Here is a 25536-nt window from a genome sequence, read left to right on the forward strand (position 1 = left end):
AGTAGGACCAGTGTGTGAGCTAGCTTAGTCAAAGTTGGCTAGCGAACCGCATTCTTGTTCCTCCTGAAAACAGCGACTCTCTCTTATTACAACTACGTGGATGTATTTTCATTGAGAATGCCTATTGAGACGTTGGGGCTGCTGTTAGTTAATTTAGTCCAGTGGCTGTGAATTGTCCCTAATTAGACATGCGAGGCTAGCATTCTGTCACCGTCCCAGAACAGTTGAGAGCTGCTGGACTTTGACAGACTGCTGAGGCGCTGCTGTCTTTATTCTACGTGTGCTCACGCGCTCCTACCGATCTATTACTGTGTAATAAGTTGGTCCTAAATAAAGCGCCATAGCTCTTGAATGTGCTGGAGGTCTGTGTGACAGGACGTGCCCTAGTGACCGTTCGCGTGGCTCGTCATTGGTCAACGGAGAACTGAAGTGACGTTGTATCACTTCACAACTTCATCCCAGTCAACATGTAGCTGTCGGATGAGTTAGCCTAGCTCACTGCCTCCTCCATGAACACCCCGTGTGGAGACTAAAGTGTTGAATGAGTCCGCGCAGCCCGGAGTGTAGGGATGGCACGCCGATGAGCACCGATCCTACCGAAGCTCGCCTGTCCGTTTGCTTGCCCCTTTGAGAAGCCACACATTGACTCCCCAGCTGGTTCATCATGAAGACCAACAAGTCATACAAGCTTGTGCTTCACAAGAAAGGGTTCGGTGGAAGTGGTAAGCAGCATCATGCAATGCGTTTCCCCACAATGAAAGGGTTTCTTTGATTGTGTTACAATTGAACTCTTTCCTTGGAGCAGATGACGAGTTGGTTGTCAACCCAAAGGTTTTCCCTCAAGTCAGCCTGAGGGATATCATCGAGATCGCACACCCCACCGATGAATACAGGTGAGCTTCCTCCATGAGAGGGCCGCTGCTTGTCCACTCCGTGTTGTGCCCCACTGAGCCCCAGTCTGGTGTTGTCTCTCCCCAGTCCTCTCCTGCTTCAAGTGAAGAGCCTGAAAGAGGACCTTCAGAAAGGTAAATTAATGATCGTAGCTATATTTCGAGAATTCAATTAGGCTGGATACAATTCATCTAATAATAATTCAAACATTAAAAACAAAGCTACAGAACTGAAGCCATAAAGGTGTTACAGAATATGGTATCTCTATCAACAGACAACGGGTCTAGATTTAGGTAACAGAAGCATCTGGTTTCCATTTTTAGTCAGAGTTGTATTGACCAATCACGTTCCAGCAGGCTTTAGTTTATTTATGGTCTGTGTGGAGCACTGGCCCAAACGTAAACAATGAACCCACCAGTCATCGTCTCACAATGAGTCTGCTTTTTATGAGCTTAAAAAGTGAGCTTGGACAAATGGCTCCTTGTGACACAATCCGGCCAGGCACATCACTCCCAGTCTTTCATCTGAAGCTGCTAATCCGCGTGTAAACAACGAGCAGCACACAGAAAAGGAAGTCCTGGCCCACCGGGACCCCGAAGTAGAAGCTTGTCCCCAGAAGCCTCCCTGTTGGCGGTGTTAGCCCATGACAGCTTTTTGATTAGCGGTTAAAGGAGACACATCATGATCATTTTTTTTCTTACTGTCTGTCTGAATGTCCTCTTATTTACTCTCAGTTAGAAACGCCTGTCTATTTAAGTCCCCCCTCCTGAAAAAGCCCAGTCTGAAAAACCCAGTCTGCATATGGGGTACTTTTGCAAATGTAGTTCTCAAGCTGTGGGTGGAGATACTCAGATGGGGGGCAATCTGAAGACCTCACCTTGGGCTTAAGGGAACCGTGAAAGGCCTTTTTCATTATCTTCTCTGATTTTATTGACCAAAACTTATTTGATGAATTAAGACTATAATTGTCAGATTCTTCCTTTTCCCATAATATACAACATATTGACTGTTAAAGTTATATTATTATGTGAAGTCCATTCACTATTTAAAGCAAAGGTTTGTGATGGTTGCCTCACCTGTTTACTACTCATGAGGGATATTTTGTTCTTGTCTAGAGACGATCAGTGTGGACCAGACCGTAGCACAAGCCTTCAAGCTGCGTGCCTACCAGGATGTCATTGTTAACATTGTCGACCCAAAGGTATGCTCACTATGACCCTGTCGCGTCTTCACCATTTGCCAGTTGAACAGAATCGCTCATAGTTTTCTTTTCCTCGCAGGATGTGACACTGGACCTGGTGGAGCTGACGTTCAAGGACCAGTACATCGGCAGAGGAGACATGTGGAGACTAAAGAAGAGTCTGGTAGGATATGTGGAGGTTATGTGTCTGGGTATAATGTGTAACAGCACAGTTACTGGGGATTCAACTGTTACAATCTTTATTCCAGGTGAGCACGTGTGCTTATGTGACGCAGAAAGTGGAGTTTGCAGGAATCAGGTACGAAGCATACGTTGTGTTCTCTCCACTCCATTTGCAGAAATTAATTCAGAATGACTTGAATGTGGAATGAATCAACATGTACACACGTTTTCTGTGGCTGCGCACATTGCGCAGCACCGAAAGCAGCAACATGCATCATGTGGAAAGGCTAAGCAAGCACACAAAGGGCCCAGTTATGTTGCTGCAACTTTGTTTACGGTTAGAAAAGAAGGCGTGTAGTTCCATAGATCAGGACCTTGTTTACATCTCGGCTTTCCCTTGCTTGTTCATGCTCATGATGTGTTTCATTCTCCAGAGCCCAGGCCAGTGAACTCTGGGTGAAGGGAGAGAAAGTGACCTGCGGGTACATCAGTGAAGACACCAGGGTGAGAGCAGTGTTGGAAGCAGATGCTGAAATGCACCAAACAAAGCTTTTCTGCAACAATGCGATTGGATATTGGTGTTGGTTAAAAGTTTACCACAGAATTGTATTGTTACTAGGCTACATTCAGACTGACGGCTAATTGGTTTGTGCACGTCACATGGATTCTGATCTTTTCCCCTCTGATATGGGCCACTTTATATGTGGTCCTAAATTAGATACAGGTCCAATTCTATGCAACGAGAACTCAGTCTGAACCGTCCTATCGGCATTCGTGCAACCTTTCCGTCCCTCAAGATCAGAACGTGTCACAGTTCTGCTCTGGGAGTCACTCGGTGGACACAAACATGGACACGATCCCACCTTCTGGCCCCGACTCCACCTCCACTCACACCTCAGTACAAGAGCAGCAGCCGTTGATCCAAGTTTTTGTTATGTTTTTTTTGCACACACGGGTCAGTTCAGGAGTCTGATATTGGCCACATTTATAAAAAAAATGAATGACTTTGGAAGGCTAGAATGCCACATCGATTGCAGGCAGGCAGTATTTCTGTGAAGACATCACACAATAACAAACTAAGAAGGCAGCAGGAGACCAGCAACTCCTGTGTTCTATGGGGTGAAATGACTGTTTTACAGTCGGGGCTTTGAAAAGAGTACCAATGTATTACCCAGCCAATTGGATGGGGTTCCCAATGCATTTTGCTGTATTTCATACTTAAAAACAACATCAGGCCTGACTTAAACATTGCTAACCTGGTCACTATAGTATCTATTCATGTTTTTCATCAGTTGTTTATTGTGACACAGGTGGTGTTCAGATCTACATCTGCAATGGTGTACATCTTTATCCAGATGAGCTGTGAGATGTGGGACTTTGACATCTATGGTGAGTGGATGTCAGCTAACCTCTCTGATGTCAGTTTGTTCCATAAAGGCTCTCTTGAGTGCCTTATTCTTGCCTTATTCTTATTCTTGCTCTCAGGTGATCTCTACTTTGAGAAGGCTGTCAATGGTTTCCTGTCAGACCTTTTCGCCAAGTGGAAGGTTTGTGATTTTCTTTGTCTTTGGTTGGCCTTTGTTCTAAAAAACATCAAACAAAAACAGTGTTTTTACTGTTAAAACAGGAGAAGAATTGCAGCCATGAGGTGACAGTTGTACTTTTCTCCCGTACTTTCTACAATGCCAAAACTGTTGGTGAGTCTGTTTTCCTACATTGTCATGATGCAAATTGATACATTTATCAATAATACGAATATAATCTTCCTCAGATGAATTTCCTGAGATTCTGAGAGGGTCTATCAGACAGGATCACGAAGGACATTTTTATGAAGACTTTTACAGGTAGCTATAGTTACTGTTCATAGCTTTTAGTTATTTCTCTTACTTCAAGTTAATCTGGAGGACAGAGGTTTATGTTTTGATGGTAGTTTGCTAAAGTTGGGAGAAACAGACAGAAGTCCCAGCACAGAGACAAAGTAATGTACAGCTGAGGACGTATTTTCGAGCCTGTAAAACGGTGACACCCGTCATCTACCGTACCTCATAGAACCCTGCTTCTAAACATCCAACTATCCCTTTAACTGTTCTGTGATCAGGGTCGTGGCCCAGAATGAGAGACGGGATGAGTGGACATCATTACTAGTCACGATCAAGAAGCTCTTCATTCAGTATCCTGTCCTGGTGCGGCTGAAAGAAGCAGGTATTGAATGAGTCAAGTGTTTGGCTGATGAGGGGATCTCTTGATCAGGTGGCTTTTGGAATTACAATCTTGCCTTGTGTGTCTTGTGTTTATTTATTTTTTCATGTCAGATGGTTTTCCTCCTGGTTACAACTCAACTGCTGCTCAAGGAAACTACCTGGAGGCCATTAACCTTTCTTTCAACGGTAAGTAGACTAATACCAGAATAGTTTTTTTTCTTTGTTCCAGCAGGTTTATTTAGTTAACTAAAGTTAAATAAATGTAGGATTGAAAACACATGGAAAGTGAGAAAAGAAAAATAGAATTATTAAATAAATTATTTCAACATTTTCCTATTGTCCTTGCTGTCAGAGCTCCCAAAATAGATAACATTACCATCTGAAAGGGTTATGTTATGTTTAAGATCATAATAACATTCAAATGGTAGTTTATGGACCAGATTGTTTTGGTTATGTTGTGTAAAGGATCAATGGGTTAAAATGTTGTGTTGGGCTTTATTGAGAGAGTTGGATGCTAATAAAACCACACAAGAAATGGGAGCCTAAAACAGCCGTTAAATAGTGGCTAATTAAAAGAAAAGCTAGCATTTGTCTCTGCAATGTGACTGCACTTTTCCATTTCATTGCAAGGAATTTATTAGTGTTAGTATTAGTAGTTATCACTGGAAAGGTTCTTAAGAAGAAAGCTGGAACCCTGAATATTGCATCTTGTTATTTCCCCAGACAGAGCTTCCTTGTTGATCTGCAGTGGCTAGTTAGTCTCAAATAGAGGGGATTTTGCAGTGACATTTGGAACATGTCGCCTTGTGAAATTCTCAACCTGTCCTTTCATATCCAAAGTTAGTCTTTCACAGGTTACTAACTAAAAAAGACAAGAAGAGAAACTGTCAATCACCTTGTCTCCCACAGTGTTTGACAAGCACTACATCAACCGTAACTTTGACCGCACCGGCCAGATGTCAGTGGTCATCACTCCCGGGGTGGGAGTGTTTGAAGTCGACCGTCTGCTTATGATTCTCACCAAACAGCGTATGATTGACAACGGTCAGTGTGGAAACGAGACTTCAAACTGGCCAGATCTATTTGACAGAGAATTAAAAGTTAATTGTATGAAGTTGACGATGTTGGTATGTTTTCTCTCTCTAGGTATTGGGGTAGACTTGGTGTGCATGGGGGAGCAGCCATTGCACGCAGTACCATTATTCAAGGTAACATATTTAGAGTGTAAGTCTCCTTTGGTGCATTAGGCCATATACCTGTTGATTTCTGATAGCCATTACTCTGTAGCTGCACAACAGGACAACACCTGGAGACTCTCGTGTGGGGGACGACTACAACCTTCCTCATTGGATCAACCACAGGTACAACTAGAATGTTGTAGAACGCAGATCTCCACCAGGTTTGTCTGCAACAACCACTGCTGTATTGTGTCATTGAATGAATACAAACCACAATTGGATAACTCCCCAGCTGGACGCCCACTGAGCTGTAAGGCGTCAACGAACACACTTCACTCAAAATGGAAGTTATGTTAGATGTTAGCCAAACACACACCGTGCAGAGTAGCAGTGAGTGTATGGTAGTTATGTTAGCTGTTAGCTATTAGCCAAACACACACAGTGCAGAGTAGCAGTGTGTGTATGGAAGTTATGTTAGCTGTTAGCCAAACATACACCGTGCAGAGCAGCAGTGTGTGTCTGGTAGTTATGTTAGCTGTTAGCTGTTAGCTAAACACACACCGTGCAGAGTAGCAGTGAGTGTATGGAAGTTATGTTAGCTGTTAGCCAAACATACACCGTGCAGAGCAGCAGTGTGTGTCTGGAAGTTCTGTTAGCTGTTAGCCAAACACACACCGTGCAGAGTAGCAGTGAGTGTATGGTAGTTATGTTAGCTATTAGCCAAACACACACCATGCAGAGTAGCAGTGTGTGTATGGTAGTTATGTTAGCTGTTAGCTGTTAGCCAAACACACACCGTGCAGAGTAGCAGTGAGTGTATGGAAGTTATGTTAGCTGTTAGCTATTAGCCAAACACACACAGTGCAGAGTCGCAGTGAGTGTATGGTAGTTATGTTAGCTGTTAGCCAAACACACACAGTGCAGAGTCGCAGTCTGTGTATGGAAGTTATGTTAGCTGTTAGCTATTAACCAAACACACACAGTGCAGAGTAGCAGTGTGTGTGTGTGTATGGTAGTTATGTTAGCTATTAGCCAAACACACAGTGCAGAGCAGCAGTGTGTGTATGGTAGTTATGTTAGCTGTTAGCTATTAGCCAAACACACAGTACAGAGCAGCAGTGTTGGTATGGTAGTTATGTTAGCTGTTAGCTATTAGCCAAACACACACAGTGCAGAGAAGCAGTGTGTATGGAAGTTATGTTAGCTGTTAGCTATTAGCCAAACACACACAGTGCAGAGAAGCAGTGTGTATGGAAGTTATGTTAGTTGTTAGCCAAACACACACTGTGCAGAGCAGCAAAATGTTTTCCACTTGAACATGAACTCAGCTGTGTTTATCACTAGCATGGAATTAGTGAGTGAGGAGTCAGCAGGCATTCAATGGCTGTATAAGACAGGTAATAAAAGGTGTTTTGAGAAAGTTTGAGTCAACGCAACCATGAGAGGCCCTTGAGCATGCAGCCATAACTGCTCACCCAAAATATTATGCAGTTGGCTGCAGCATAAAGTGGCATAAGCTGAGGAAACACACATGTGCACACACTCACTCATGGTCACATACACATACTCAAAGACACAGTGATGCACACACATACACATACACATGACCGATCACATGATTTTGCTGGCAGAGATAACAAGAAGACTGATTAATATAATTCAAATCTTCTACAAAGGTGAAATTGATATCTGTCTTCTTTGTCTTTCACGCCTGCAGCTTCTACACCTCCAAAAGTCAGAACTCTTGCAGTTCCTTCACCCCTCGAATCAAACTGGCTGGCCGCAAGGTGCATTCAATTTTTTATTCAAGCACTATTGTTTGATTAAAAAAATGTTTTGTATGTTTTAACATCTCATTACATTGACATTTCTCTTCTAGCTTCATGCTGAGAAATTCAAGAGCAGCAAAGAACACAGTAAGTTGTGACCCTTTATCTCTCTCACCCTTTTTCAACCACATTAGCTCTGGTTCTTGAATCGGTTCCATTCAGGGTTTATGGAACATTTGTGCTATCTAGAAAACCAGTTTTGAGCAGAATCTTTGTGATCAGGGATGCCCTCATCAAGAAAGGGTGTTGTACAATGTGACGGAAGTAAACGGTAGTAACAAGACTGCAAATGGAATTAATTCTATTTATATTTATATTTATAATCTGAAAAAACAAGTTTGGACTAACTATTAATTATGAGAATACTTAGAAGACTATTGCATGCAAGACTTCATCTTCTTTTTCAGATCTGTAAAATATGACATCGGCAGCAGCAAAACACATCCAAAGGAATTCAAATATTGCTCTGTGTTTACTATATTTAGAATATTTTCACCGGTTTACCTTGCTGTCAGACAGCAGTTTCCAACTGAATTTTTAATTTCCATCTATGCTCTTATTAAAGCCCAGACTGTAAAACAGTAATTTCACCCCGTAGAACACAGGAGATACTGGTCTACTGCTCCCTTCTTAGTTTGTTATTGTGTGACATTCTTTATTTATAGTATTTCCGTGATGTTTTCACAACATTTTGAATGAAATATGGTACAGATATCTATGGCCCGGAGGATGAATCCTAATGGTCCTAATGATGCTAATCCTTTTTCCAGCTCTCTGTGCACCAAAGGACTCTGAAAACAGCCTGCCTATTCAGGTGGACTACGACGCCTACGATGCTCAGGTGTTCAGACTGCCTGGTCCTTCACGGATTCAGAGGAGCACCAACTTCAGGTAGCTTGCTGTTTGCACAACACTAAAATACTTTAGAAAATAAATCAACTCCAAGTTCCCTCCTGATGTCCGAGCTCCTCACCCTATCTCCAAGGCTGAGCCTTAATGATAGGGTAAAAACTCATTTTAGCCACTTGTATCCCCAACCTTGTTCTTTCGGTCACAACCTAGAGTTCCTGACCATAGGTGAATGTAGACCGACCAGTAAATTGAGTTCTTCACCAAGACGGTCCGGTGCAGTGCCCGTTTTACTGCTGCAGCCACACCGATCCGCCTGTCGATCTCCCGCTCCATCTTACCCTCATTCGTGAACAAGACTTGAACTCCTTCGCTGGTGGTAGGCACTCTCTGTCCCCACCTGGATTGAGCAATCCACCGGTTTCCAGCAGAGCACCATGGCCTCAGGTTGGAGGTGCTAACTGTCACCCCCGCTGCTTCACAGTCGGCTACAAACCGCCCCACTGAATGCTGGAAGTCAAGGTCTGAGGAAGCTAACAGGACCACATCACCTGCGAACAGCAGAGAAGCAATCCCGAGACCCCCGAACCTGACATTCTCCACCCCCCCGGCTGCGCCTAGATATCCTGTCCATGAAAGTCACGAACAGGACCGGTGATAAAGGGCAGCCCTGGCGGAGGCCAACACCCACCGGGAACGTAATGCCGAGAATACGAATACAGCTCCTACTGCAGTGTACAGAGACTGGATAACAGGTTGCAACGGGTCCGGCACCCCATACTTCCGCAGCACCCCCCACAAAAACCCCAGAGGGAACCGGTCAAAAGCCTTCTCGAAGTCCACAAAACAAAAGTAGAAAAGTCTTGCCTGCTTACTTAACATGTTTCTGTAACTCATACGGGTCCAAAGAAAAACTGTGCTCCATTAAACACAGAGGACAGAGCTTTCCTTTCTAGTAAACCATGTGGACCTGCATCCCTGTTGAACAGTAGTCTGTTGAACCTGTCAAAGCACATGGGCCCCCACCCAGAGCCTGGTTCTGCCCACAGTTTCTTCCTGGTAAAGAAGGTTTTTTGCTTGAGTTCTTGCTTCTGGGGCACTGTTGGGTCACCATATACTATGTGACATATTTACTCTGTGTCTTTCAGGATGAGTCGAGACAAAGAGACGAGTGGGAGGAAGAGCTGGGGCTCGGTGGACGTCAGTGCAGGCATAGGCGTGTCTCCTCCTGTTCGCTCTGGAGGTCCAGAGGAACAGCGTAGCCTGGCCTCTGATGATAGTCTGGGCCCTGTGTCCAACATGCTGCTCATACCCCGCATTCCTCTCGTCCAGTATGAAGTCAGCAGCTCCCTGGGATACACCAGCACCAGAGGTACCTCCTCCAGATCTTAAAGGGATAGTTTTTTAAGTGGGGTTGAATGAGGTACTCTTCCTTAGACAGTGTATTACGGTACTAGATGGCAGTTGGCACGCCCCGAGTTTGTAGAAACAGACAGGAGTAGCAGCGTCAAAGAAAAGCAATGTTCTTCTATGGACGGGCGCAGCAGCTAAATGTATTTTAGCCACAGAAAATAATCAATTTCATTAGGTTGTACGCTATATTTAGAATATTTTCACCTCTACCTTGCCGTCAGACAGCCCTTTCCAACTGGGAACTGAAGCCGTTATCTACGCTCTCTTCGAAGCCATCAGACTCCTTTGACAAAAACAGTCATTTTACCTCACAGAACACATGGGTTGCTTGGATGGTTACTTTTTCTGTGTCGTTGTGTAAAATAAAAATATCTCTTTAAGGGAAAATGCGATCAAGGGATGTGATAAAGTGTGCTTCATCCATCCCATTCATCTGGTCTTTTTTTGTTTTTCTGTTGTTCAGAGTTGTTGGAGAAGATGATGGACTCTCAGCGGGACTCCAGTGCCCCGGGCAGGTTCACAGTTGGAAGCGCTGAGTCCACTTTGCACATCCGCCCAGGAGGTTACACCCCTCAGAGAGCACTCATAAACCCCTTCACCCCATCCAGAATGCCCATGAAGCTCACCTCCAACCGTCGGCGGTGGATGCACACCTTCCCTGTCGGTAGGGGAACATGGCCGTGTGAAAACACTTGCAACCCTCTGTGGCAAATTTGAATAGAATTGCATGCAGTCAGCAATTTAGTGTACCTAGTTAATGTGTGAGTTGACATTCTTCTATTTCTGATCACTCTGGATGATGGAGTTTGTGGTGTCAAAATGCAGCCTCCGAAGCGATCGTATATAACACCTCCCGAAAAACTATTTCAACAAAAACAACAACATTGTAACGTGATTTGTTTATCTAGAGCAGTGGTCCTCAACCTTTTTTCAGTGGTGCACCCTCTGTGAAATATTTCTACAGCCAGTACCCTGCCATCTTTGGTTGAAATAAAGATGTAATACAGCATCAACTTACACTTATGTATTAAATAACTATTTTTAAAGGATTTTTGAATAGATGCCAATTTTAAATATATTTGAAAGAAATCTCACGTACCCCCTGGAGTGCCTTTACGTACCCCCATTTGAGAACCACTGATCTAGAAGGTAGAATATATTGCAGCTTTATTAGAGTACATTTGTTTGAACTAGATGTAGGACATAAACTGACATATTTTAGATATGAGTGAGTCAAAACCTCAATCTTCAATTTACTGTACTATTTCTTAATTTAATTTCTAGAAAAAGTACTATATCACTATTCTTGTCAGAGGATGAACTGAAATGTTTTTGTTTACTTGCCACCATCACAACTTAACGCTTCCACACAAGAACAATCAACAGCTAATGGGAAGATTACGAATCAAATGAGCACTGCAATGCTGGCGGTTATCCAAGCATCAGACCGTATGTGTGCACTGTTGTTCTTCAGGTCCATCTGGAGAAGCAATCCAGATCCATCATCAGACCAGACAGAACATGGCCGAACTGCAGGGCAGCCAGCAGAAAGATCCCGCCCACACCTCTGCTGAGCTGCTGGAGCTGGCCTATCACGAGGCCACTGGAAGGTTAGACTCCTCCCACATGAAATACAAGTCTCTCCCATGTGAAGAACTTTAGCTGGAAGCACAGCCGATGAGATGAATGCTTGTTCTTTCTCTTCATTGTTTAAGGCGCACAACCTCTAGGCATGCAGGAGAGAACGGCCTTTACGTTAGTGGAGGGATGGAAGAGTTGACTGGAAGTCCAGGAAGCCACAACAGTGGTGATAAGTCTACTCAAGAACACTGTTCTCCTTAACCATACTGAGTATTGTAACCCTTGTGTCGTCATGCTAGCTTTATCCTTTGAGGAAATAAAATGGGAAGCTATGTAGAGTAAAAAAAGATCCATCAATTAATTGATAGAAAGAAACAAGTTGCTAACTGACAAAGAATCAATTGTTTCAGTCATTTCTTAAGCAAAAATGCTAATGTTGAGGTTCCATCTTCTCAAATATGAGGATTTGCTGCTTTCCTTTGTCATACCTGATAATTAATGAAATGTCTTTGGGTGTTAACAGGACATCTTAATACTTGAAGATATTGTAATCTCTGTACAGGAGCTCTCAACACGTTGCAAGACTTATCCCTGAGCGGTGCCGATCCAAGTGAGTCCATCTTTCCCCTACAAAAACCCAAACATGTCGATCGCTAAGTAACAAATATTGTCATGCAGCCAAACCTCAGGATCGGGTTGATGTTCTGAATCTCCATACTGATACTGCCAATAAACCTTCAGAGGTTTCTTCAACCTGTGAGGGCTTATTCAGCTTTGGCAGGCAGGTTTCTCTGGGTGTCTGTCTCCAGGGGTCGCAGGTAGAAAGGACTCTTACAGGTCATGTGGCTCAGGGTCACCTCTCCTCCCTCTGTATCCTCACTGTCTCTGTCCCACTCCTTTCTCTCTTTCTCTGGGCCTTCTGTTGATCTTATTTGTCATGATGAGATTTTAAATTCCTCCGATTAATTATCCCTACCATTGTTTTCCTTCACCATGACCTGTCTGCACCCAACAAGCCTCGTATATCTCATTCCTGCATGGCGGCATGCCTCGTATATTTCTCTTGATTGACTGTAAATTCAAACAAGTCTCTTTCACACAGTATTTTAAGGGTTTGCGCACTCCATGTATGTTTGCACGATGTGATTTCTCTGCTTAAATTCACTCAGTCACTTTACAGTTCACACCCTTGCTGAGCTCAGGGCACATTTTTCACTTCTTCCTTGTGAGCGATGGCGATCACAGACACAATCTGCATGTCTGATCACTGCACTACAACCACAGGCCCCTCAGGAATCACCAGCTGGGGCAACAAGGCCAGTGAAAGTAACACATTCTGTTTTTTCTTCCCCTCTCTTCTACTTTCTTTTTTGTTTGTTTGTTTGTATCTTCATCTTCACTCCTTCTTTTCCATCTCCATGTCTTCATCCTCTCCCCTCCTCTCTTTACTTATCACCCCCCTGTGCTTCCCCTTCCTCTGTATATCCACCTCCCCACATACATGTACCTCTCTACTCTGGGTACATGCATTTGTCTTTGTTGTGGGGATTTTTGTGTGTGTGTGTGTGTTTGTGTATGGTGTGGGTGCTCCTGAAGCCCTGCTGCTGTCTGCGCCCCCGACAGTGCCCAGCTTCTGCTGCACAGTGGGGGTGGACTGGAAGTCTCTGACCACGCCAGCCTGCCTGCCCCTCACCACCGACTACTTCCCCGATCGCCAGGCGCTCCAGAACGACTACACCGAAGGCTGCTACGACCTGCTGCCCCACAGTGACCTGGAGAGGTAGAGTACAACTGGCTCCTGTCAGTCACGTAGAGCGTACAACCAACGTTGTAAGACTATTGTAGTTTATGGTTGAAAGCAATATGCAAATCATGAAGTGTTTATCTGTTCCTCAGGCGGGAGTACGAAGCCCCAGTGATGAGTGCGTCCCAGGTGTTTGAGGAGTTTATCTGTCAAAGGTTAATGCAAGGCTACCAGATCATCGTCCAAACCAACAACAGGAAACCACAGCCCACTGTGGCCACACCCCTTGGCAGCAGTCCTCTATATTCTAGAGGTAAATTCATGTTTCACATTTTGTTTTTTATACATGTAACCGTTTAACATTTTGTTATTGTCCACTGTATTCTCACATCAAATTGTAATCATACAACATTTCTCAGAGTTAGTTTGTGATCATTAGGTACGACCGAAGTCTTGTTGTCGCCCCTGATTCTCATCATCTAGTTGTTTCCCACAATGCCTTTCTGCAGCTTTTAAAAGACCTTCAACAGACTCATGGTGACTGTATGTGTCCTTTGTCTTCTTGGTGTTTCAGGTTTGGTCTCTCTGCGTCGAGCAGAGGAGGAGGAGACCGTTTACTGGCTCAGTATGGGCCGGACCTTCCATAAGGTTTGCCTCAAAGACAAGATCATCACAGTCACTCGCTACCTGCCCAAGTGAGTACACCTGGCGGCACCTAAAAAAAATCAATATCAGTTTAAGTGCACGCTATATTTAGAGTATTTCCACTGCGTTGCCTTGCCATCAGTCAACCGTTTCCAACGGGGAAGTGAAACTGTTATCTAGGACCAGACTTCTTTGAAAAAACAGCAATTTTACCTCGCAGAACAGGGGAGTTGCTGGTCTACTGCAGTCTCGATCAGTTCGTTTATTAATGCTTTTGGGGGGCTTTGGTGTAACCTAACTAACCCCTTAAAGGCAGGGTTGAGAAACTAGCAAGAGTTTTAAAAATGTTTTTATCTATCAAACTGAAAAATCCAGCACAGAGTTGGCAACTCTTCTCCAATGAAAGTAGCAGCACTAGCTCCTAACATTGTTACATTTAGAGAGAAAGTTGCCAAGTCAGCAACATTGACAGTCCATCTCTTCAGGCCTCCATCCAAAAAGACTCCCCCCAAAATGATCATAATGAACGTGGACAACAAACACGATTATTGTCAGTCACAGTACCCGTCCAATACTTACACTCGGGTCAAATGAAATCATTGGATGGGCTTTTTGCTACAGCCACAGGTATCATGTTCCTTCTTGGTTTGTATCAGAGCATTAGATTGCTGTAAAAAAAAATGTTTTTGAAGAAGATTACCAACCCTGCCTTTAAAACAATGGAGACAATCTATTCAATTCAGTTCTATGTTTATACACATTATAAACTATATACTCCTGTTAAAGTTTTTTTAAAGCTGTGTGTGTGTGTGTGTGTGTGTGTGTCCCTCACCTGCTGTCAGCTCTCCAATGTCTTTACCTACTTAAAAGAAATACTGACCAGCAAAAGGAACTCCTATTTGATCCTGATGTGTGTGTGTGTGTGTGTGTGTGTGTGTGTGTGTGTGTGTGTGTGTGTGTGTGTGTGTGTGTGTGTGTGTGTGTGTGTGCTCCTATTTGACCCTGATGTGTGTGTGTGCTCCTATTTGATTCTGGTGTGTGTGTGTGTGCTCCTATTTGACCCTGATGTGTGTGTGTGTGTGTGTGTGTGTGTGTGTGCGCTCCTATTTGACCCTGATGTGTGTGTGTGTGCTCCTATTTGACCCTGGTGTGTGTGTGTGTGTGTGTGTGTGTGCTCCTATTTGACCCTGATGTGTGTGTGCTCCTATTTGACCCTGTGTGTGTGTGTGTGTGTGTGTGTGTGTGTGTGTGTGTGTGTGTGTGTGTGTGTGTGTGTGTTAGGTACCCGTACGAGTCGGCACAGATCCAGTACAGCTACAGCCTGTGTCCACCACATTCTGATGCTCACTTTGTGTCCTGCTGGGTGGAGTTTGGCCACGAGAGACTGGAGGAATACAAGTGGAACTACCTGGACCAGTACATCTGCTCTGCTGGCTCTGAGGACTTCAGGTACACACCAACATGTTATCTACTGTTGACTCCCTCGTAAACACGCGGTGAGAGCATCATTATGCCTTTCTTCTGCCTCCAGTTTGATCGACTCTCTGAAGTTCTGGAGGACTCGCTTCCTCCTGCTGCCAGCCGGAGGAGCTAGGCGGGTGGCAGACGGGGAGGGGCACTGGGATGTTTATGGGGAGGGAGCAGGTGCCGGGCTGGGTGGCAGCGGGGACTGGGTCCTGCTGGATGGCTTCATCCGTTTCCTGGAGGGTCTGAACCGCATTCGGCGTCGCCACCGCTCCGACAGGATCATCAGAGTGAGGCTCTCCTAGTTTACATCACGCTGCACACGACACGCTTCATGACAACACCTTTTACAGCTGTTTGGATTTACATGTCACTGCTATATTGTAATATCAATGAACCAGATAGTTGTGCTGTACTAATCATTCCGCGAATGTAATATATTTTTTGTCTTGTTTTTATGCATCTACTTTACTACTGTTGTATTTTTACTCCACTTCATTTATCTGATAGCTATATTTACTACCTAACAGAAAATAGTTCCATCCTGATCCCCTCCAGCATTAACATTAAAATGCATGACTAATAACCAATAATATAATATATAATAATATTATGATTAAGAGGAGCTTTTTTGCAAAATGATTGCCTTTTATATATTCACACATATGTGTGTGTGTGTGTGTGTGTGTGTGTGTGTGTGTGTATGTATGTATGGTATCTATTGGATTGGAATCTAATATTAATAACTATGTTTTCATTAATTGTGCATCACCACCTGAAACTAAGAATTGTTGTGTTTTCGATGAGCCCTTTATGTCTATATAGGGAGCAGGTCCTCTTTAGGGAGTCTGCCACACTAGGTTCTAGTTTTGACATTACCTGAAGGCCATCGTAGTTGTCCACCCGTGAAACTTTGGTAATGTGAGCAGCTGATTAAAAAACGGTGGTAGTGGCAGCCACAAACACCTCTTCACATTTGCTCTGGTAACATTTGTATTAGCTGTATCTAAAGACGCTGACGTGGACACTCTCCACTGTTTCTTTCGCTCTGGTTCTCACATAGCAGAAGGGCACAGCAATGAAAGGACTGCAGGTCACCAGTCCTCTCCCACCGCACCCCACAGAGCCTTTGGTGCCCCCACACGGCAAAAAAGGCACATCGGCCTTATCGGCCTTACTGGAGATGGAGCAGAACCAGAAGTGAGTGTCTTCTGGTACTGTAGGTTGTCGTGATGTGAGCGATGGAGCCACACAAATCAGTTTTAACAGCATTCTTTCTGCTTCCTCCCAGGTCTCTGGAGGATCAGCAGCAGGCGAAGCCCTCAACAGCTGCCAGTGAGCCCTCAAGTGTTGCCACAGCGCCCACATATGTGGACAGCCCCCGCAAGGTGAGCATCTTTGCTGGGTGTGTGGAGTGTATGTTAATCGCCAACACATACTTGGATAAAATGTTTCTTTGCTGGTTTCGGTGTGGTGCTTCTGCTCTTGTTTCTCTCCTTCCATCTGCGTTTGTCCCCCATGCTCTGTTCTGGTCCTGTTGCTGGGCTTTGGGTGTTTGATCCTGGGTTATGTTCTTCCTGCGTGCTGACAGGACGCTGCCTTTATTTTGGATTTTATACGTAGCCCTCGCTCCTCCTACATCTATCACTCTCAGGTCAGTAACATTGTGTGTGTGTGTGTGTGTGTGTGTGTGTGTGTGTCCGTCCCCACATGTGCCTCCCCTCCTCTAAATCCCTCTGCATTGCTGCATGTGCATGGTGTGCATAAACCCTCTGTGTGCTAGTCACATGATGCTTGACTTGCTATGGCCCGCCAGATTCCACTGTGTTTCCCCCAAAGCTGGAGTGGCTGCTGGTCGGTAGTGACACTGGACTCTCACAACAGGATCACATGTAATCCTTTCAGTACCATTGTGAGGATTTAAGCTGTAGGCAGTTCTCCACAGCTGAAACATTCAGAAATCAAACATATGTCAAACAGTGAGGTGTAATGCACTGACAACAATGTTAACATCATGCAAAGTTGTATGATTGTCTGACGTAGTGGGGTATTATCTGTATTTCCAAAAAAGATTAAAGTTCCCTTTTCATTCTTTAGTTTTCCAATAACGTGCCTTTCATCTTAAGAGGAGGCCCTGTTTTCTTTCAACCATAGCCCCCACATGAAAGTGCTAGCAACAAGGTGTCCCATTATCCTGGAGAGAAGGCAGACATCTGCACCACTCAACAACCAAACTATCTAGATTGATGAAAGTCCTTTTAATGCAGTGCCATTAGATGTCAAAAATATTTTAACAGCTTCTCAAATTTGAACTCTGAGCATACTGTAGGCAAAGTGTGTGCACTGTATGTGTAGTTTATAGGAATGACTAAAGGAGATAAGAAAGGAAAGGTTGAAGCACCTTTCCCTCACATTTAGAGACTTCCAGCATCTCTTATCATGGCTGACACTCGGATACTTCACTCAGTTAGGAAGACTGTTTGACTGCAGCCAGGACGTCTATGAGCTAAAGTTTGACTCAGGACAGAAATTAGAGTGACTGTCAGATGTAGAAACCTGGATATTTTTAGAATAATACAAGAATATTAATTACCAGGGGTTCATATACCATAGTATCTCCTGAATATGATCCTAACCGGTTGAACGAAACTAAAATATCATAACAATACTGAGCCAAAGATTGATCCCCTTCAAGGGCGTCATTATAAGACGTTCAGTGACTGAACGGCCTGAATGCTAAACTCAGTGAGTAATACATGTCGTGTGGTCCCGGTGTCTCTAACCTTCTGGCACACAAGTGGACCCAGGCCTTCTCCTGTTTCCTGATGATATCTGTTATTCATCCAGGTTTCAAGATGTCTGTCTCTGAGGTGTCTGCCTCACTGAATGAATGGGATTGTGTATGTGGTCTCACAGCATTTAACAATTCAACAGAAAATGTGTCTTTTTTTAAACGGTGTCTCCTGCACAGTGGATAGACCACAGGAAACACATGGGGCTTACCCATAGTAACAGCAACACTGTTTCTGAAAAAGAGACACTTTTTAAATGATATGTTTCGATGCTGCCAGCAGAACAAGCAGAATTGAGTTCACCTCCACGGTCTTGGTGTAGCGGCAGAAATCTCAAAGTCTGATATCCACAGTGGATAAATGAAAGAGATAATGTGCTCTTTAGTCAACCTATTACATGAAACGGCAAACTGAGTGAAGCACTTGTACCTGTGCAGCTGCCTGCTGAAGCCAGCGATGTTGCAGAGAAAGGAGTGCAGCCAGCAGCGACGGCTGCAGGGGAGACTGCAGCCAGCAGCAGCACCTCAGACACCAGGTGCCTTTTATTTCTGTACTGCAGCTTTAAATAAAGGATTAGGGTAATATCAAGGATTACAGGACACTTTAAATGTGGACACCATAGCATAGCTAAATGGCATCTTACATTAAAGTGATGATAACATTTTACTCAATTCAAATGTACCAGTAAATGCTTCAAAACCTCGAACCAACGAGAATAGCTTATAATAACTTGATAATGAATTTAGGACGGTCTGCCTGAGCAGTAACCGGTATGGCACTGACCTGTGGGGATATCTGTCCACAGTGGGCAGTCTGCAGTGGGAGCCCTTTCTCTGTCCTCTTCCTCAACACTCATGGAGATCCTGGAGGCCATCAAACATCCCACGTAAGAGCCACTGTTGTGTGCGTTCAGGTCCTGGTATGTTTGAGTTACAGTGGGTCTAAAACCATTCACGTGTCCACTCCCATATTCTGGCTTTTGCTGCTTTGAAAGTTAAGAAAACCAGTTGCTCCATCACAATCTTTCACATGTCTACTGTAACCAGAAAAAACCTTTTCACGGGGAGAAAGGTGAAGAACCCTTTATTAGAAGTGTATATATATATATATATATATATATATATATATATATATATGTGCCTCTGGTATTACAGGACGGGTGTGCAGCTGCTGCCGGAGCAGAAAGGCCTCCCACTCAACTGCTTCATTAGCGCAGAGGTCATTCATTGGCTGGTTAACAATGTAGAGGGCGTGGCCACACAGGGGATGGCTGTGGATATCATGCAGGTAAGAGTTACATGTGCCAACTTTACACCAGTAAGATTATTAACCGAACTGTCCTGGAGTCCTATTGTCACTGTTTGCCAGGCAACAGGAAGTCGCTGCTCTTTTCCTGGAAATACTCCTGCTCCTCACCCCAATTAGTTTCTCCAGTTTGGTTTGTGTGTGGATTAAAGAAACCAGACAACGGTGGCGCTGAGAGACGACCACTGAATGCTGCTTTTATGAACTCAAAATGTCACATGTAGTTAGTATGTTGTACATTGGCCCACTGCTAAGAAAGGACATGCTTTCCAAACATGTGTTAAAGCTCAAGGACACACACAATGCATTAACACAGCGTATAATCACACGTTGTTTGGTCAGCTGTGCAATGTTTCCATTTGTCTGGTTTGTGTAGAAGATGCTGGATGAAGGTGTGGTGGGCCACGCTTCTGGAGACGCCATGCGCACCTTCGTCTACGGATTCTACTTCTACAGGATCGTGGGAGAGAAGGATGGTACACCTGCTCCTACTTGTATGTATTGTGTCAACCCGGGGGGGTCTTGGAGGCGAGATTTACAACAAAATAGGAAACATAGTGTCATTTACAAGTTCAGGGAAAAAGGAATTGAGTCCAACTTAACCTGAAGAATCCTCCCATCAGAGGTCTTTGTCCTTCAGCCTCACCTCAAGGCGGGGGGGAGGTTCCACTATTCAGAGTGAGAGGGGACTCTTTGCGGTTGGTCCCTAGTGGTGAAGGTGATCCGTTTGGTTTGCCCGCACCGGGGGTCTTCTTTCCAGCCTCTTGGTGGTAAGCTTTGTTTACACCCGTGCTAGGCACCATAGATGCTGTGCCAAGAATCTGTAAAGAATCAAAACCGGCCAAAAGCCATCAACCAACCTCCAGGATTGTGATTATCTCTAACAATCTGTGAACGTCCTGTAAAGAGTTTGATTTGGCTGCAAAATATAAAGCATCTGAAAACAAATTGGCCTTCTTTGTACAAAATCCCCAGACATTTAAATAGTACTTTTGTCAGTGAACTATTTTATATATTTATAATATTATTTTGGTAGTTGCACGACCGAGCGTTTGCCTCAGTCGTGATGACGTCATTTCCTGAAGTGCTGCCTGCTCAAACTGCTGCAGCTCTATTATCTCTCCCAACCTCAGCTTGGGGATTCCTCCTCCTGGCTTTCTGTTTCCCCTGGTTTGCCACAACATCTATAATTAATGTCAGGTAATTATAGATGCAATCCACTGGGTGTTGTTGTGACCTTCCTGGCTGTCCTCTCCTCTGCAGGCCCGACCTCCCAGCTTCCCTCCATGGCGACTGGGGTCTGGTCCGCTGCAGCCCTGGAGGACTTTGCTCTGTTCCAGAGGAAGTGGTTCGAGGTGGCCTTTGTGCTGGAGGAGTGGCGACCCTGCGACCTCCCCGCCTTCCTGCTGCCCTGGCTGCCCAGCCGGCCGGCCTCCTACGCAAGTAGGCACAGCTCCTTCAGCCGCAGCTTTGGAGGACGCAGCCAGGCCGCCGCACTGCTAGGTACACCCAGCCCAGGTCCTCCCTAACAGCCCACACCTCCTTAATCCAGTCTGATGCAGATCCTACACAAGTCTAAACTGAGTTGTCTGGGTCTAGTTTTTACATCACACAAAGCACAGAGGGTGCACTTGTTCAAGGGCTCTTGGTCAGGTATCCTAATCCTAACAGAAATCTTAATTGGCTGTTCCGGTGCTGCTGCTGATTATTAAAGCACCCCCCCCCCCCTAAATATTCTAAATGATTCCCAGATTTAAAACAAATAATGAGCTTTACATATTCACAACAACCACTCACCATTCCAACAAATAGGTTTCCAACTCACATAGTGGGATTCTTACACTCACCACAGAACTGCTTCATAACATCATATTATTCATCATCCACGTCATCTTTGTGTGACCGAGATGCTGGACCCAGTGCTCCTGGGGGGGCTGAACAGCTGGTGATATGTTCTCCAATGTGTAGCACATGATGAGTGTTGTGTGATTGGTCTCGATGGGATCCCCCGCCCCTTCCTATTTGTGCATGCCGTGGGGTGAGTGTGTCGCTGACCCAGGAGCAGTGATGGGTGGGTGTCCCAACACGGCGTGCTGCGACCGGCTTTCTTCTTCGCCTCCATTCTTGCTTCGTGTGACCGCTCAGCGCTTCACTCAGCACATTTAGAATGCTAAATGCTTATGTTCTTTAAAGCAACAACTTTGCAAGATGAATGCTTTCCATCTGACACCTGGTGTCTTGGAACAATGGTGAGCTGAAGTTGTTCATGAGCCTCTGGCTGCATTCATGGCTTATTTGTTGTTCTAGCTTCTCTCTATTACACCAGGAAACCTACATAACCTATAATGCACAACTTCCTGCTGTTCTAATCTCCTGCTCTCCTCCTTCTGCCTGCCCACCATGCCACCTATCTCCCCTTTTTGTGCTCCCTCTGTCCCCCCAGCTGCTACAGTCCCGGAGCAGAAGACGGTCACTCTGGACGTGGACGTCAACAACCGCAGTGACCGAACCGAGTGGTGCAGCTGTTATTACCACGGGAACTTCTCCCTCAACTCTGCTTTTGAGATCAAGCTGCACTGGATGGCCGTGACTGCTGCAGTGCTCTTTGAGATGGTATCTCTATGTCCTCTTTGCTTAACTGTCAATGGTCAAAAGTCGTTCTTCACATGTCAAGAGACACACAATCAGAATAGATTAGCGAACCCACTCATGAGGGACAGTTAAAGGTGCTAAATCCTAAATCAGAGGATGTTTCTGATTGAGGGATGGCTGAGTCGGTGGATAGTAGCTGACGGTCCCGACCATGTTTACCTGGAGGTTGCTACGCTTCCAAGATGGCGCCATTGGTTAGGTTAGGTTACTTTTATTTGTAGACTGGGTTCGCAATAGAAAGCGAGGCATCCATCTTCACACACATTACAATCAACAGACAACAAGACAAACATGATAAGAGTACACAAAGCTACGAATCACTGCACTGTTATAATTATAATGATGGCTGCTGTTTTTATCCCGGTCTGAACCCGTGCTTACATTACCCACAATGCAGCTTGGTCAGACATGTGGATGATATGCCAGTAGCGGCCGATGTATCCTCGAGCATTAATTTCACTTTCAAACTTGTCGTCTTCAGCTCCAACAGACGCTGACTCACGTTACATCACTTGAGGCAATGAATCCAAAAGGCTTTATACGGCCTTGAAATGATATGTGAAATTGGTTCCCCTCCCGGTGGAGCACTGACACTAATACCTCCCGATCAAGACTTTTCAAACACACCCTGACTTCTCTGTATCCAACACAAGGAAACACGGAGCAACAACATAGTTTTAGTTGTCTGGCAGCTAGTGACACGTAAGCATTGAGGAAATGAAAAAAGGATGCTAGTAATCAAGCATCAGGAGGAGGAGGGGAGGATGGACTCCATGATGGCAGTGTCCTTGTCTTTATTGGTCACAAAGACGTACAGCTTGTCCTAGTGGAGTCACAAAGTAAGAGGCCAGATCCAAGGGGAGGTGCAGTTTAACACCGAACTGCTGTTTTTGAATCACTTCTCATGTGCCAGGTCCAAGGGTGGCACAGGAGAGCGGCCTCCTGCGGCTTCCTGCTGGTCCCCGTGCTGGAGGTTCCATTCGCGCTGACGTCGTACCTGTACGGAGATCCCCTGAGAGCCCAGCTCTTCATCCCTCTGAACGTCCACTGCCTGCTGAAGAACGCCAGCGACAACCTGTTCGAAGGTACGGACGCCGCCTGGCTGACTTCCTGTCTGTGTGTGTACGGCTCAGTCCCAACATCTGTCTGTTTGAACCAACAGGTTTTGAACCAGAGACGTACTGGGACCGGATGCAGCTCTTCCAGGAAGCCATACTCTACAGGTTGTTGTTGTTGTTTGTGTCACAATGACACATTTATTTTGTAAGCACATGAATGTCGAGATGTTATTATCACTCAAAGGATAATCTATTTGAGCGAACAAAAGTTGTATTATCTTAACTGTGTTATACATACACATATATTTACACATTCTAAACTATTTTGGATACATAACCAGTTTAATGAACCTTCCATTTGTGAGTGCATCCCAGCTATCTTGGTAGGATACATGATAGCTTTTAGTGGTCTAACATAATAACTGTCCCGGGCCTTGACTCAAAAGCAGACTGGCCAATCACAACGCAGCATCGTCCGTAGACTCATCAATGGTTCCAGAGTTTCTTCAGGCTGGTTTGGTGGATTGGTCGTGGTTACACAGTGAGGTTGGAAGGAGATATATATGTGTCTAAATGAAAAACCTGTAACATTAGCACTTCTATGCTACGCTAGCTAAAGGTATACATGTGCTGCGGTTTATTGAGTGTGACAGTGAGTAAAGAACTACCACTGTCGTTCCTTCATTGTCTTCTGCCTGGATCTCCAGCTCATGTATTGGATAATATTTCTTCAGTGAGTGCAGTTAGTGACAGTGTGGGCTCCATGGTAACTGACAGCTTGACTGAGTAGCAGCAGGGGGTGGGGCTTAGTGCTGGGCCAATTGCCAGTTACACAGCCAAGGCATTATAATCATTAGGTAACTAGTTCAGCTCAAGATAGAGTGTACAGGTATGCTGTGCAGTATTGTCCCCTAAAAACTAATCTATCAAATGTGTAATCCCATAATGTATAAGCCCTCCCAAGCATCACTGATGGTCCATTAGAAGTGTGTCGCCATGGTGTCTGTATCCATGGAGACCCTGCGCTCTACCAACGTGTGCTTTTGTATGCAGGTGTAATGATACATTGTGTACATTGTGCACCAAGAGACACCACAGAGTAATTGTACTGTTACTGTAATGTGATGTAGCAACAGTATGAAATAGTGTACCTTTAACATGTTAGTAATAACTGACTAGCATACTAGTTACTATCAGCCATCTTCTAGCAGGCTTTAAACGAGATGTCTATCAACAAAATGATATCTGAGATTTTTTTATATTTTTTTTATAAAGAACTCCATTGATGATTATATTGCCATAGCTATATAGCTGGAATCATCAAGTTATCCAACTAGCTCCAATTAATCTATTATAATATATAATATTTTTGAGTGATAATGCATTCTGTCAAATTGAATGTATTTACATGCAATTTGCGACATGGTATGTTCTGTGTCCCGACCACATAGTTTGTCTGAATTATGACAAACTGTGCAAATGCTGTGCTCCTTCTACCAGATTTGGCTTCGTGCACGACAAGTTTTCTGCTTCTTCTTCTAATTTCCCCTCTGAGAACAAGCCACAGTACATCCACGTGACAGGTTAGTGACATCACAACATCAACACACACACACACACACACACACACACTTCTGTTGAGCTTCGACCTGCCTCTCCTCCGCCAGGCACCGTGTTCCTGCAGCTGCCGTACTCAAAGAGGAAGTACTCGAGCGGGCAGCAGCGCAGACGCAGAAACTCCACCACCTCCAACAGCCAGGGCCCGTATGGCGGCGAGGAGCGCGTCGGGTACTACTGGGCCTACAACACCATGCTGACCAAGGCCTGGAGGACGGGCGTGCTTGGCGACGAGAGGCTCGCCGACCGTCTGCTCAGGGACTTCACGGACTTCTGCGCCAACAAGGACAACCGGCTGCTCCACCTGTGGGACGGCTGCCAGGAGAAGATGAACGCCAGCGCTCCCTGACGACAACACGATGGTCACGGAAACACTTTAGTCTTTATTTATCCAGCGACATGTTGGACTCCAGGTCACACACGGGTCTGTGACTGATAAGAATTAACTCTTGGGAAGTTTCCAGTATTAAATGTTTGATTCTGAACCAGTGAAACAGGAACTCTGCCTGTTAAGCACCAGACACTTTTCAACTTCCACCAGGTTCTGTGTCACACCCACCTGACACCCTCCAACTGTCAACGCATCCCATAAACAAGCCAGTAGAGTCACTAGCAGGGTTATGTTGGGGAAAAACAGAATTTGGTTTGACAAAGTAATTATTAAATAACCAAGTATCATCGACGAAACAATTCAAAAATAAGAAGTCTACATCAAAATGACTAGCACTGGGCCTTTCAGAAGGAGCATATGCCCCGCCCCCTGAACGCTGTTGAGGTGTGCCAGTACTGAAGGTCAGCAGGTTTTTATACTCAATGGATCAACAGTATTTCTTTAATAATCCAATAATTATACTCTAAATTATAAACTAAAAGCATTTTTGTTTTCAGTTCATCTGTGACCTCACAAAATATGCCCAAAACCATGTTTCGATATGCTAATTATGCTCAAATGAG

General features: G+C 44.7%; 1 protein-coding gene across 13 annotated transcripts in view; it reads left to right on the forward strand.

The window, feature by feature from the left end:
• The window catches only part of depdc5 (DEP domain containing 5, GATOR1 subcomplex subunit), a 25775-nt gene continuing 239 nt past the window's right edge, over positions 1-25536 (forward strand). The window contains exons 1-42 of one of the 13 annotated variants that reach the window (XM_034555725.1): positions 1-722; positions 806-893; positions 979-1025; positions 2007-2092; positions 2172-2255; positions 2341-2390; positions 2689-2758; positions 3565-3643; positions 3740-3801; positions 3882-3951; positions 4026-4098; positions 4353-4456; positions 4567-4641; positions 5365-5499; positions 5602-5663; positions 5743-5816; positions 7351-7420; positions 7513-7549; positions 8233-8353; positions 9460-9683; positions 10188-10388; positions 11199-11334; positions 11440-11531; positions 11868-11915; positions 12902-13085; positions 13202-13362; positions 13624-13744; positions 14976-15143; positions 15226-15448; positions 16222-16358; positions 16450-16546; positions 16750-16812; positions 18388-18485; positions 18756-18836; positions 19105-19237; positions 19632-19749; positions 20519-20758; positions 21699-21868; positions 22821-22992; positions 23070-23130; positions 24466-24548; positions 24633-25536. The exon at positions 24633-25536 is cut by the window's right edge and continues 239 nt beyond it. In XM_034555725.1, the coding sequence (XP_034411616.1) occupies positions 665-722; positions 806-893; positions 979-1025; positions 2007-2092; positions 2172-2255; positions 2341-2390; positions 2689-2758; positions 3565-3643; positions 3740-3801; positions 3882-3951; positions 4026-4098; positions 4353-4456; positions 4567-4641; positions 5365-5499; positions 5602-5663; positions 5743-5816; positions 7351-7420; positions 7513-7549; positions 8233-8353; positions 9460-9683; positions 10188-10388; positions 11199-11334; positions 11440-11531; positions 11868-11915; positions 12902-13085; positions 13202-13362; positions 13624-13744; positions 14976-15143; positions 15226-15448; positions 16222-16358; positions 16450-16546; positions 16750-16812; positions 18388-18485; positions 18756-18836; positions 19105-19237; positions 19632-19749; positions 20519-20758; positions 21699-21868; positions 22821-22992; positions 23070-23130; positions 24466-24548; positions 24633-24931 (4755 nt within the window). In that variant the 5' untranslated portion in view covers positions 1-664 and the 3' untranslated portion in view covers positions 24932-25536. The other 12 variants (XM_034555732.1, XM_034555729.1, XM_034555726.1 and 9 more) reach the window with 12 other exon arrangements.

This window comes from Cyclopterus lumpus, chromosome 17, assembly GCF_009769545.1.
Source record: "Cyclopterus lumpus isolate fCycLum1 chromosome 17, fCycLum1.pri, whole genome shotgun sequence".
Taxonomy (NCBI): Eukaryota; Metazoa; Chordata; class Actinopteri; order Perciformes; family Cyclopteridae; genus Cyclopterus; species Cyclopterus lumpus.